The sequence below is a fragment of the Neopsephotus bourkii genome, unplaced genomic scaffold (genome assembly GCF_033783945.1).
Source record: "Neopsephotus bourkii isolate Nb327-2 ecotype Australia unplaced genomic scaffold, CSIRO-AGI_Nbou_v1 NB_53, whole genome shotgun sequence".
Classification (NCBI taxonomy): domain Eukaryota; kingdom Metazoa; phylum Chordata; class Aves; order Psittaciformes; family Psittacidae; genus Neopsephotus; species Neopsephotus bourkii.
In genome coordinates this window covers 5,857,312-5,870,167 of record NW_026900570.1, presented here as the reverse complement: position 1 = coordinate 5,870,167, position 12,856 = coordinate 5,857,312, and the positions used below count along the sequence as shown (strand labels likewise).

The following is a 12,856-nucleotide window of genomic DNA, read 5'->3' as shown; positions in this document are numbered from 1 at the left end:
AGTCTTGTCTTGGGGCACATCTTAAAGAACACTAATATTCCACTTGCAGATCGATTAAGAGACCTGGTAGGTATCCACATGTGAATTGGATATCCAAGCCTTCATTACAGGCAGTGGAGCCCAGAGATCTGCTCACCTCACCCTGAAGCAGACCTCTCAGCACATAAAACAACTGTTAAGCATAGAAGTCTAGTGCCAGCTTGGCCTGTGATACCCAAGACATTTACACAGAATTGCCAAATACTAAACATGACCTTCCTCCTTCTGATGTGGCAGTTGGAAGTTGGGGCCTATTACAGGGCATCTCAAATGGCACTAGACAAATATATGCGGCCACTGAAGCAGTCAGGTTGATCGCTCTCCACGCTTCACTGCTTGTGATCGAGTTAAGCTACATCTCACATACTGACATTTACTCCATCAGATAAAAGCCACCCTGAATGTCACATAAGAAGAGGACAGTGTCAATTTTTTTCCTTCCCAAAGGGTGGGAAGTTTGGCTCCAAGTTCCAAATCAGCTTCTCCCAGAGCATCTTTCCTGTCAGAGGACATCAAGGCCAGGCTGGAAAGAGCCTTGGGTGACTTGGTTTAGTGTGAGCTGTCCCTGCCCATGGTAGGGGGGTTGGAACTAGATGATTTTAAGGTCCTTTCCAACCCAAATCATTCTGTGATTCTATGATTCTGTGGGGCTCACCAAGCTTCTTGTGACTTTCCATACCTCCAAGCAGTATCCAGCCTGCCTTTAGTTGATGTGCTGACATGGTTTTGCATACTGTTAGAATATATTTAACTATAAGGTAAGCTGCTGGAAAGGAACAATATTTATCCAGGGCTCAGCACCTCTCAGGCTTTCTCACTGTTTACATTGTGTTTATATTGCTCAGTGGTGCCAATCAGGGTATTTACTGCTGCAGGGTGTTTACTGCTTTATATCTGAATATAGATTCTGCCCTGAAGAGCTTACAGTTTAATTAGAAAACATGATGCCAAGAGTTTAAAAGAAAGAAAGTTGATGAGCAAAAGAGGTACCAGTACTAGTCACAAAGGCAGGAGAAACAAAATATTTTTTATCCCACTCTGTTTATTTTTTTAGAATTGCATGCTTTTCAATTAAAAACAAAACAAAACAACAAAACAAATCCTGCATGTTTTGTCTGTTCGCTCTTCCTTGTTCCCAATGCAATTTGTATTTCTCAGTAGAAAGATTGCATTTTAAATAATTTTAAGTATCTTCTTAATCCTATTTAAGATTCTTTTTTATATATTTGTAACTTCCATCTGCTTACATACCATTGGTTCAGGTCTGCCTATCACAAGACTGGGGCTGGATTATCAGCAGGGACATACACGGCCTTTCCTTCCCTGATGGTCTACAAAGCGAGGGAGGTCAAATTCATCCACTTTGCCTCATTCTCCTGGTTTATTTGCCTGCCTGTGATCCAGCCTCCAGGACGGACCACATACCAGCATGCATGTTTCCTGCTGGCCTCTCAGCAAGACCTTATCTGGATTTCCTGGAATCATCTGCTGTGTTGTCTTGGGGCATCACCCACCATTATCCTACACACTCCTTCCCAGTGAGATGCAGCTCACCTTTATCTGCCACCCGACTCACTTTATAGGATCCAAGGACAAGCTTCGTCATACACTTTTACCATGAATTTTAAAAGATGGTTTGTGTATCTCTGCAAGATAAACCCACTTAATACTCCATGAAAATCAGAAACACGTGACTAAAATACTAGCCATATTACAGCAGACACCAAAATGTGCTACTACTGTGCAACATGTAGAAGAGGTGCTAGAAATGCAAAAGGCATTAAAGAGAGCATTAAGCTGTTTTAAAAATCATCATGTACTGAAAACCAGGGTTTACTTGTATACTACATGCATCTGCACAGTTCATGTCCTGTTCAAATTTCACAAGACATACTCTCAGAGCTATTCTGTCTCCAGGCACAGAGGAGGCACAGAGGGCTGGAGGGAAACACTTTGCTCCTGTGCCAGAAAGCTACTTGTGAAGAAAACATCTCTCAGATGTGTAGGTCATATAGCATTTGTCTCACCTGGGCTCACATTTTCACTACCAGGCACTGGCCTTTGCCAGCCAGCGTGGCAGTAAGGCAGAATATTTTCTGATGCACATATTTGTCCAGTAAACACTGAACCATGTGCAGATTTCACAGAAGCCACTAGATAAGCTGCCAGCCCCATAGACCTAACTCAGAACTGGCCTAGCCAAGAGGAAAAACAGCATAAACATGTACTTTTCACTACTGGGTAGTTCTCATGGTGAGTTTACCCACCTGTGGTAATACCAAAAAGGATGTATGATCCAAGCTTTGGTTACAGTCAGTGGAGTCAAGAGATCTGTTTACCTCACCCTGAAGTAGACCTCTCAGCACATAAAACAGCTGTTAAGCATAGATGTCTAGTGCCAGCTTGGCCTGTGATATCCAAGACATTTACACAGAATTGCCAAATACTAAACATGACCTTCCTCCTTCTGATGTGGCAGTTGGAAGTTGGGGCTTATTACTGGGCATCAGTGTAGCTTCAGCTCCGAAGTTAATCCATTACCACCAAGTGCTTGGCCCTGCTCAACCTGTGGATGATTTAATGGAGTTGGTGTCGATGCTGCTGGAGTTGGTGTCAAAGACAAGAGAATAAACTAACCCCCTGCCTCCTTAGAGATACTTACTTTAGCAAGAGTTCTCTGAGTCTTGGAGCAGCCAGCAGCTTGAGCTGATCTTCAACTTTACTGTTGTAGATGGGGAAACAGATGAGTCAGAATTTTTTATGAGAGCAACAGCAATTTATATAGGTAAACGCTTCCTCTGAAAAATACCCTGAGGATCAAGGACCTTTGGTTAGGAACACGTTTCAGATGCCAGGAACACCACCTGAAGCTTAAACTGAGGAGAAAGCATTGTGACTTCTCAAGTAAGATTTAACTGCATATCTTTCTGAGCATTAGAAAACAACTGGTGTGGAAACCTTCCCTCTTACTGGAATCTTTCTGAGGCTGAAAACCAGAAATGAATCTCCAGGTCATGGAAAAGGGCTCTGCAACAGGGAAGAGGTCATAAGACTGTATTGAATAAATCATCTTGACAATTTCTCATATTCAGCAGCATGAAGTGATTTTTTTACAAGTCTCCCAGAGAGTCATCGTCTTCTCCGACTGAGGGGGAAGAGGTGTGAAGAACAATCAGACATGACTTTACGAAGTTTCAACAGTTAACAGTCTTGTGGAATCATTGCTTCTTTGTCTGAGGGCCTGCTTGCTTTTGCAGAGCACAAGTCAGAGAACCCAGTTAGAGTGTGTATATGTTATACTGTATCTATAAATTATGGACATAAAATATCAGAAGACCAAGCAGCAGAGGTTTCTTTTAAATAGATTAACCCTAAGTAACTATGCTGTATGGCAATTTAGAAGCACTTACAAGTAAAGCTAGCCAAGTGCAAGACATAAAGCCACTCTGACCCTCCACCCTGGTGACAAGCATAGAGATCCTCTTAAGAAGGAGCTCAGAGACAACCAGCTCTGCTCTGACCCTCTTTTCCTCTCCTCTCCTTAGGATTATAGGGAACTTGGAGCTGGTCTATCAGAGACCAATCAGAGGCTAGTGAGCATTTCTGGACAAAAAACCCAAACAAACCCAAAACTTCTCTCTCAAAATACATGTGCAAGTGCAGGTAAATTTTATGGTAAAATTATTTAATATAATTAATTAAAAGTATTCATGCATGATCTGTAGATTTTTAAGACTGGATGTTATTGATTCCTACTGATTACAGACCATGGTTTCAAGTAATTAATTTTTGTGATGCATAAATTGCCATTATCTGTTCTTATTTACATAGCAGAGTACAGGTTATCTACAACAGAATTAGCTTTTAGACATTTCAGCATGTGAAGAATGACACTTTTTTTGACTTATCTAATAATCACCTTCAGCTCTGCAGCTTCAGAAGCAATAAGCCTATAATTCAAAAGGATGTGTGAAATGAAACAAACCAAAAAGGCTTCAAGTCGTGACTGATGAATACAACAAATTGGGTTCACCTGCCACCTTTCCTGATATCCTCCATAATCACCTCTTCTAGCTCAAGTACTTTGCATCACTAAGAAAGATGTCACCTCATAATCCAGCCATAAGGTGTAAAGCTCTCAGAAGAATCCCTTTTGTTAGACATAATTAATTATAAGCAGTAGAGTGGATGATTTCTTGAAGTTGTGAAAAAAACCCCAAGGCCAGGAACAACCAACTTAGGCTGAAATGAAGTGTCAGACACTGTACACCCAGTACTTTGAGAAAGGATACATCGTCTTCTTGCTCGGACTGAGCAGTTTGAGTGCATCTGAAGAAGAGTGAAGCACGGTTGCCTGGAGCCAACTCTTCTTGGCATGGTCTGGGTAGTCCCTTCCCAACTACACCAGCTACCAATGGTCTCAAAGGACTGTGACAGCAGCTGGGAATCACCCGCACTGAAAGGGTGTTTTGGATACACTCCTTTCTATCCGGCGATGCAATGACCCTAGAAAGGACTAGTGTTAAAGAGATTACTGCAACCCACTATGCCCCTAGGAACAAGCTCCTGATGTAAAGGACTATCCAGCATGCTGGCACTAAAGCATCTCTCAGACCCTACAACTAGACCACAGTATTTCAAAGTAATTTTTAAACTTGTAATAGTCACTGGTTTATGGCATTTGAAATACTAACCTGTGTCTGAATTTCTTGTATATTTACCTCAGTCTCCATCAAGTGCTCTTTATTATAAATCCGAAACTTTTAGCCACATCATTATAGATGACCTGTCTTGTATCCAATACACATATGACATAGCAGCCTGCAGCAGTCTTCTTCTATGGTGTTAAGAGTAAATTTGCACCCTCAGCATCCCACTGTTGTAGGTATTTGATGGAGAAGGAGATACCCAAAGGTGCCTAGTCGAAGGAACATCAATTGCACCATGCAGGCTACACATGAAATCATGACTCTGAAGGGCAAAGGACAAAGTACTTCTTCCCTTCCGCTGCCAGTACAGTCTTGCCTTTCTGGTCACGAATCAGGCTGCACTGTCATCATGCTGCAAGTACAATCTCTTGAAGTCCAGCCCATACAGCTCTATTACACAAATCACACTATCTCAGCCTCATAATCCATCCATAGCCCAATTTGATAGGGAAAAAAAAAATCTCCTTATCCCCTGTACTGATTCAGACACTTGTGTGTAAATACATGTATGAGTAGGACAGCCACTCATCATAGATTAACAACACACCTACCATCTGAAAACATCAATTTCTGTAAAAGACAAGGTGAGGTCTCCAATCTCCCTGTCCTTCAACACTGCACAGCCATTTATACGATGAGAATAGAGTAGCTCTATAGCCAAGCAGCAATACAGTTTCCAAGTTCAAATGAACATTCAAAGGAAGCGAGCAGAGAATCTGCTAACTCTTCATTACTAAGCTTTACTATTTCCAGATGTGTTGCTTTATCCACCAAGGAATACACACCCATGAATAAGACCTAAGGGATCTTCACTATTGCTATAATTGAACAAATACACTTCTGATTGTCTTTAGAACCATCTGCATTCCTGTGTCACAGACAGATATTTGATGCAGGGTTAAAGCAGCTCCTCCAAGTAAATAGAAAATTTCGGAGAGCTCTGTGATTTAAATTGTGTTCTATGTTAATAACACTGCATAATATTTAGTGATATGACTAATGCTAGATTCAGGGAAAAGTGTTGTTTTAGAACCACTTTTCTTTGTAATGAATGTTTCATTTGGCCTGAATAAACTTAAAGAAAGAGACACTTCCTGAATTCTACATTTGGTCTTTTTGTACATCATAATCTGCTGTGACAGACAGGCCATTACAAAGCCTATCTGATGATAAATTGACTAATGGCCAAATAAAATGTTGATTTCAGTCAAGGACTACATTTTCTTGAATAACTGGAAAAAAAGGTGCCACACATATTTCTATAGAGGCTATTTGCTTATGTGTCAAATCTTAAACATTTGTTATTATCTTTTATCTTTTCAACCCAGCTCACTATTGTGCCTTACACAATCTATGCACATCTATGTACAATTAGAAACATTTGATATTGCTGTCTTTGCAAATCACCCACCTAGTAGCTTGAAAACTTCCATGCAATTTTCCTCACAGATCTCCAACATATTTGAGAATGAGAGAATCAAACTGCATCCAAAAGCAAAAATTGGAAACAGAGCATCTTTTTAAAATCTATGAGAACAAGAGCAGGAAGTACAATCAAGGATACTCATGTTTGAAATGGGAAGCTTGGGGAATTAAAATATAGGCATATATATATTCCACACTGAATCTTAGCATAGGGTTCAAGAGGACAGAAATACAAAATTACAGTACTTTATTAGAGCATATACAACTTTTGCACAGTTACAACACTGAGCTCAAACATCTTCATACCTTAGTTTGCTACTTGTTAATTGGGCATAAATACATTTATATTTCACACAGAGGTTACGTTCAGTTGGTTTCAGCTCCCTTCGGAAAATTCTTACTCAGCCACAAAATTTATATAAATTATATGATTCCCATTAAGGCCTAGTTAGATTTTAAAAATTGGTTCATGCTACAGAAACAAATATTGTCACAGACAAACAATAACTAAATTGAAGACAGCATATTGTACGAACCCAGAATGTGAAAGATCTGTTTTCAAGTTCTTGGCTCTGCTACAGACTTGTTACATACAGACAAAGTAAGGCCTCTATATTAGTGTCCTGGTTTCAGCTGTAACAGTTATTCTGTCTGTTTGATGATAGTGTAAAGTGCATGAAATAGAATGGTTATTTCCAGAGCTGTGATTATGCCCAATTAACAGTAATTATTACTGTTAAACCATCTCCTCAAAGTTTGTAATCAGCTGCAGTTAACAATGGTTTTAATATTTATGGTACCATCTTCAGCTTAGACTTTTTTACCCCATGTTAAGGAAAACCAAGATTCTACAAGGGTTGGCACTCACGCCACAACTTTATTTTGAAATGGTCCCTATTTCTTAAAGAAATCTGACTAACCTGCTGAAGGAACAAGGCTGGAAGGAACAATCTAGTCCTGTTTCAGTGGAATTTTTATTATGTCACCCAAGTGCTTCACAAACTTTAATGAACTGTTCTCTATGCTCTTTTGAGGAAGGAAATATTATCCTTTGCATTATACTTAAAGGAAATCATAAAGACTGTGAAGTCCAAGCATTGCAATGTATTTAGTGACTTCTAAGGGTCTGAGTTTCTGACTGCTCAATTCTAGGTTTAGCTTCCAGGAATACTGTATTTTTTGCAGTTTCTATTTGTAAGGAGTTACCTTCTTAAGTGTACCAAATACTTCATTCTTTGTTGCTGAACTAGGACTCCCAATTGAAGAAAAAAAAACCCCAACTTATAAATCACTAATATACTGAGAAGTAACTTACAGAATCTCTTCTACATCTGTTTGACCACAGATCAAGAAAGAAACAACAAAGTCTCATCTTGCCTGATGTTTGTGGACTCACAATCCTGTTGTGCACACACATTGCTCCTTTAGAGATACGTTCTTTCTGCAGACTGCTGAGTTTGAGCTGTAGAAGAAACAGGAGTAGTATGTATTACCACACAGCATCCATTGCTGATTTGTAGTGGTTTACTCATACCTGTGCACACATTCCTCAGCCAGCAGCATACCAAGGAAAATTGTCAAATCTCTTTGATCTCAGCAGCGTGCCTTTAAAAATTGGAAGCATTCAGTGATTAAGTTCTACATCCCCCACACTGAGAAGAGAATCAGAAGTGGCCCAAGCAAGTAGAAAATTCCCATTACTTTATGGAAAAAGTGCATTATTTTCACTGTTAACCACAACAAAAGTTAACAATAGGAAATAAAAATCATAGAATCATAGATACGTATTGACATGTTTGTCAATAGGCAACACCTTTATAACATCAGGCTTTTAAAAAATTTAGTCTCAAGGTATTCTTTTCCTTTAGTAACACAGATAAGCTGCTTTGGGGAAAAGATCCAAAACAAACAACAAACTCTATCCATTAAAGGAAACTCCCTCCTACCACAAGGCTGTCTCCATGTGCTGATCTTTAATGGGAATCAGTCATTTTCTCTCTCATACTCCTTCAGTTACAGAAAGGGAGAAGATGAGCTCTGCAGTCATAAACCCTGAGACAGCAGAGGGAATGATACAGTGCAGTGTTATTAGTCTGATGGATTTGTTTTTCTGTCCAAGTATTGCATGGGAGTATGGCTTGGGGGAGAGGTGAAGACTGTAAGTCTAAAGGGTAAGTATCACGAACTTTGAGGCTCCTCTAAAACAAGGATATAATGGGACTCATGATGTTTGGCATCTTAAAATTAGATGTTTCTTCTTCTTTCCAAGGAAAGAACTGTAGTCTGCTGAAAAGCAGTATGGCATCAAAGAATAAAATCCCTACGCTCAAAGCTAAGTTTTATTCTTTTTCCTCATCAGGCTCTATGCTAGCCATCTTCCCTTGCTCAGCATTTCTTCCTCGTAACAGTTCCGAAACAACTTGCCATGGAAAAAAACCCCACCACCTGTGTTTGAAGCACTTACTTCCTGAAGTACACTTCCCTCAGATGAATGGTAAAGCTTCACGTCTGATGAGCCCTGGTTTCATTTCAGGTACAATGGCATACTTTATTTCCTCTGCTAGCTAGGGATTTGGAACAATACAGTAACCTTAAAAATCGTGGTGTGCTTAGAATAGGTCTCCTAAGCTAACTGCAATATTGTATCCATGGGGATTTCTAGCAGGCAGAACTATGATTCTTTATCAGTAAGGATTAAAAACAGGGCCCAGAAGGTCCCATCTGGATTGATCTCTGAGATGCAAAGATGGGCAGCAATGCATGGTACAGGTAATTATTACTGTAAGGTTATGTAGCTTTGCCATGTTTGAGGTAAAAGGCAAGATGAGGACTAGGAGTAATCCTGGAAGACGATTCTTTCCAGTGTTTTTTGCTTGTTTGGGGTTTTTTAAGTCCTTAGAAGAAACCGCATGTTTTCCATTTGCCTCATTAAACTGTAGTTAAAAACAAATTATGATTTATAATAAATAACTAGAACTGTTTGACAAGAGTTGTCTGTTCTTTGCTCAAACAAAAGAACTCTTGAATTTCTTGGAATTCACCAGTTTCAGATAACAGATGATACACTTTAGTGCGCGGTGAAGAGGCTGGTAAGTTAGAAGAGCCCTACTGACACAATGATCTCCCACCTGAAACAGAAGGCTCTTCCATGAAATACTCTTCTCATAAAACCCCTTTACCACTGCCTTTTGAAGTCGCAGCTACTCAGCCTCACTCCACAGACGCTGCTATATTCAGAACTAGAATATTCCGTGGTAGGATATACAATTTTGGACAGGCATCTGGATCCTCCCACTGTTGTTGTGACAGCGCTTCAGAAGGCGACAACGCGCCCCGTGTCAACGCAAAGTCCCGACAGCTTTCCCAGACTCGTGGCCGCGGTGATGGCGAGCACGAGCCAGGCGCGCTGCCCGCCCGAAGTGCGGGCTCACAGCGCCGGTACGGTCCCTTCGCGGGCCGCGCTCCCGCAGGGGAGATCTGTCAGGGCTGCCAGGGAACCGCAGGGTGCCCGCAGCCGTCACCGGAGAAGCGACAGACGCGATAGAACCTATATGCACGACAGGCGCCATAGGCCGGGGGGGGTGGGGGGGAGGGGGCCGGGCTGAGGCAGGCGCGCGGCCCGCCCCGCCCAGCCGACGGCCCCGCGGCTAGCGCGAGGCGGTAAAACGCCTCAGGGTAGGCGGGCGGTGCCGGGCTGCCTCGGCGCGCTCATTCAGTGGGGTGACGTCACGCCCGTCACGTGCCGCCGCGCGTCAAGCCGCGCGCGGGCCTCCGCTCCGCCAATCCGCGGCCGCTGGTGCCGGTCGAGAGCGTCGCTCGGCGCGGAGTCTCTGACCAATCCTCTCCCGCCGGCGGAGGAGGGACTTCCGCCGGGAGCCGGAAGCGGGTCTCTCATGCGAGCGGGTGGTTGAGTCTCGGCTCGGAGACGTTTCGGGTCCCGGAGCCGCCGCCGCCGCCTCCTCCTCCACGACCCCCCCTTCCCCGCTCTGCTGCCGCCGCCCGCTCCTCCTCCCGGCCCCCGCCCCCCTCTCCACTCTCCTCCTCCTGGCATCCGGCGGCGGCGAGGCCCCGGCGGCGGCGGCGGCGCAACGAGAGGCCCCGGCGCTAGCGGAAAGCCCGGCAGGAGCGAGAGGCCCCGGCACCAGCGGATACTTTCCCCCCACCCGCCCGTGCCCGTCTGTCTGCCTCCCGTCGAGGCCCGTCCCGAGGGCGGCGGCTGCTGCTGGTGACAGGTGAGTGCGAGGGGCCTCCCGGAGCCCGCGCCCTCCCGGCGGCGGCGGCCGCCTGGGCCTCTCCTCCGCCTTTCCACTTTCATCTCCCTGTGTGAGGGGCAATGGCGGGGCTAGACAGGGAAAGGTACCCCACCCGTTCGGCCACCCCCATCTCACCGGGGAGGCGGCCGGAGCCGCCATCTTCCCACCCGAGGCGGTTCCCGGGGGAGAGGTAGGAGGGAGGAGGAGGGATCCCGGCTCGGGGCCTCCATGGTGGCGGGGGGCAGGGCAGGTTGCCTGGCTGGGCCGCCGGGGCCGCTTCCGCAGCGTGCCCTCACCGAGCAGTGCTCGCTGCTCCGGCCCCGATCGGTGCCCGGGCAGGGGCCGATGAGCTTTGCCCCCCCCGACCTGGTGTGGCGTTGCCGCGGATCCCCGTGGGTAGGGGCTGCGGGCGCCGTGGTGGCGGCAGGGAAGGGACACGAGGGATGTGAGGACAGAGCTGAAACACCGGCTGTACAGTGCTTGCCGGGGGGGGGGGGAAGCAGCGACCCCTTCGCCGATCGCTCCGGGCAAATGGGGGGAACAGCGCTGACTTTCTCTGAGAGCCGTGTCCCGAATCGGTGAATGAGGTGTGCAGGCGCTAGCGGGCCAGCTGGTCAGGAAGCACGACTTGGAAAAGCAGCCACCACGCGAACGGTGTTTTGCCCCTAGGATTTTGTTGTTGTTGGGCCTTTGCTGGCTGCTTCAGCTGAGTTGTTGTCACTCTCAGTTTCAGTTTGTGCGTATGCTCAGAATCACTACGTAGCTTTGTCCACAGTTTAAACAGATGTGCACTTGCCAGACAGTGTTGTACAAGATTCCTGTGTGAGAGATAAGTATAATTATTTTTATTCTGCAGGTAAGGGAATTGAGGCAAAGTGGTTAAGACTTGCCTGTGGCCACAGAGAGAGAGCTGGTTTCAAAACCACTGTTTAAACTTGAGTCACGGTTGGGGTAAAACCATGGGAATTCTGGCTTCCGATCCTGCGTCTTGTCTCTGGCCTAGTTTTGTTGGCCTCAGTCTGAAACCTTGGTAAAATGGGAGTAGGAACCTTTCTGAAATACCGCCCCAGGATCGCTACTGAAAGGCTTTATCCTTTTATGTGGTTTAAGTTTCATGTCAAACTTACCCGTTTTTTACAGATTTAATACATTTTTAAAGGTCAAAGCATGCTGTGTTCTTTTCTTAAACTTGCTGGGATTTCACAACTCCAGGGTTTTGATTCCGATCTGGTAACTGTTTTTATCAGTTGAACTTTCTCTTGTTTCCTGCTAATGTGTAAGCATTTCTTCAAGTTAATTCCTGAGATAGGAAGCTAATCAGCTTAATCACTAGTAGAAGAAAATTGATATTTTCTAATTTTTTATTATTTTCTGTGGGAAATGAAAGGGAGGAGAAAAGTAGTTGTGAGGCCTGATAAAGCACATACACAAAACAGTATGTATTTTGTATGTTTATAGGAGATTTTATTCTTCTAGATGTGTTGTCATTTATATGTGCATACTATTTGTATGGAAGTTACTGCATAAAAATTACGCTTATGTTTAATCGGATTTAGTTTTTTTTGGTAAAAAACCCAGAACAACAAAGCCCAAACCAAAAGCAACTTACTCAAACAGATTTGCATAAATGAATTAATAGAAAACATCTGACCTCTTGGATGTTTCTAAATAAGTGATTGTATGTTTTCATGGTATGTAATTGGGTCCTTGGGTGCACACAATGTTCTGGGTTAGATTGATTTGTTTCCCTTGTAATTATTTCTATTTTTTCAAGTGTTTACACACAAATGCCTTAAGGGAATAAAGGTGTTAGCTCAAGTGTGTTCTGCCTTAGTTGCTTTTTATGCTTGCTGTAGTACAAACTCATAGAAGGTATGGATGACTGACAGGTGTATACATAAATTGTTTAGATGTGTGACTAGAATTTCAGTCTGCTTCAGTACAAAGATAGAAGATCTAGAACTGGAGGCAGTTGTGAGGGCTTTGGGATTTTGGTGGGGTGTTTTTTTCTTTTTGAGACAGGCAGTAACCATGTAGGCACTTTCTGGCTCTGATGTTTTACTTGAGTAGTTTGAAATTAACTACTTTGTGTATTTTACTGAAATGTAAACTGCATACAGTCAGGTTTGCCTAATCTATATGTTCTGTGGAGGTCTGTTGCTGTACCTCTCAAGTCTTATATCTAGCAGTGGCTTTGTCTTTAAATCAGTTGTGAGCTTAATTGGCATGGTAATATAAACTCTTTGTTAAATATTTATTACATTACCTCACAAAATGCACAGAAGAGACACAGAAAAGGCATGTTTGTGGTCACAGTGCGTGACAAATCTAAAGTGACAGCTGAAAGGTAGCAAGAAAGGGGTTATAAGGAACAAAGTAATGAGGTGTAGATGTGTTTCATCAGTTTATATTTTTTTAAACTAGGTGGCT

At 43.6% G+C, this 12,856-nt stretch overlaps 2 protein-coding genes across 2 annotated transcripts in view; one reads left to right on the top strand and one right to left on the bottom strand.

The window, feature by feature from the left end:
• The window catches only part of GTPBP4 (GTP binding protein 4), a 60,585-nt gene extending 51,095 nt beyond the window's left edge, over positions 1 to 9,490 (bottom strand). The window contains exons 1-2 of the mRNA XM_061349659.1: positions 9,302 to 9,490; positions 7,489 to 7,635 (exon numbers count right to left, since the gene is read on the bottom strand). Coding sequence (XP_061205643.1) covers positions 7,489 to 7,590 — 102 coding nt within the window. The 5' untranslated portion in view covers positions 7,591 to 7,635; positions 9,302 to 9,490. The remainder of the gene's footprint in view (positions 1 to 7,488; positions 7,636 to 9,301) is intronic.
• An 810-nt stretch (positions 9,491 to 10,300) lies between these two features.
• The window catches only part of LARP4B (La ribonucleoprotein 4B), a 55,483-nt gene continuing 52,927 nt past the window's right edge, over positions 10,301 to 12,856 (top strand). The window contains exon 1 of the mRNA XM_061349601.1: positions 10,301 to 10,405. The gene's annotated coding sequence lies outside the window, so the exon portion shown is untranslated. The remainder of the gene's footprint in view (positions 10,406 to 12,856) is intronic.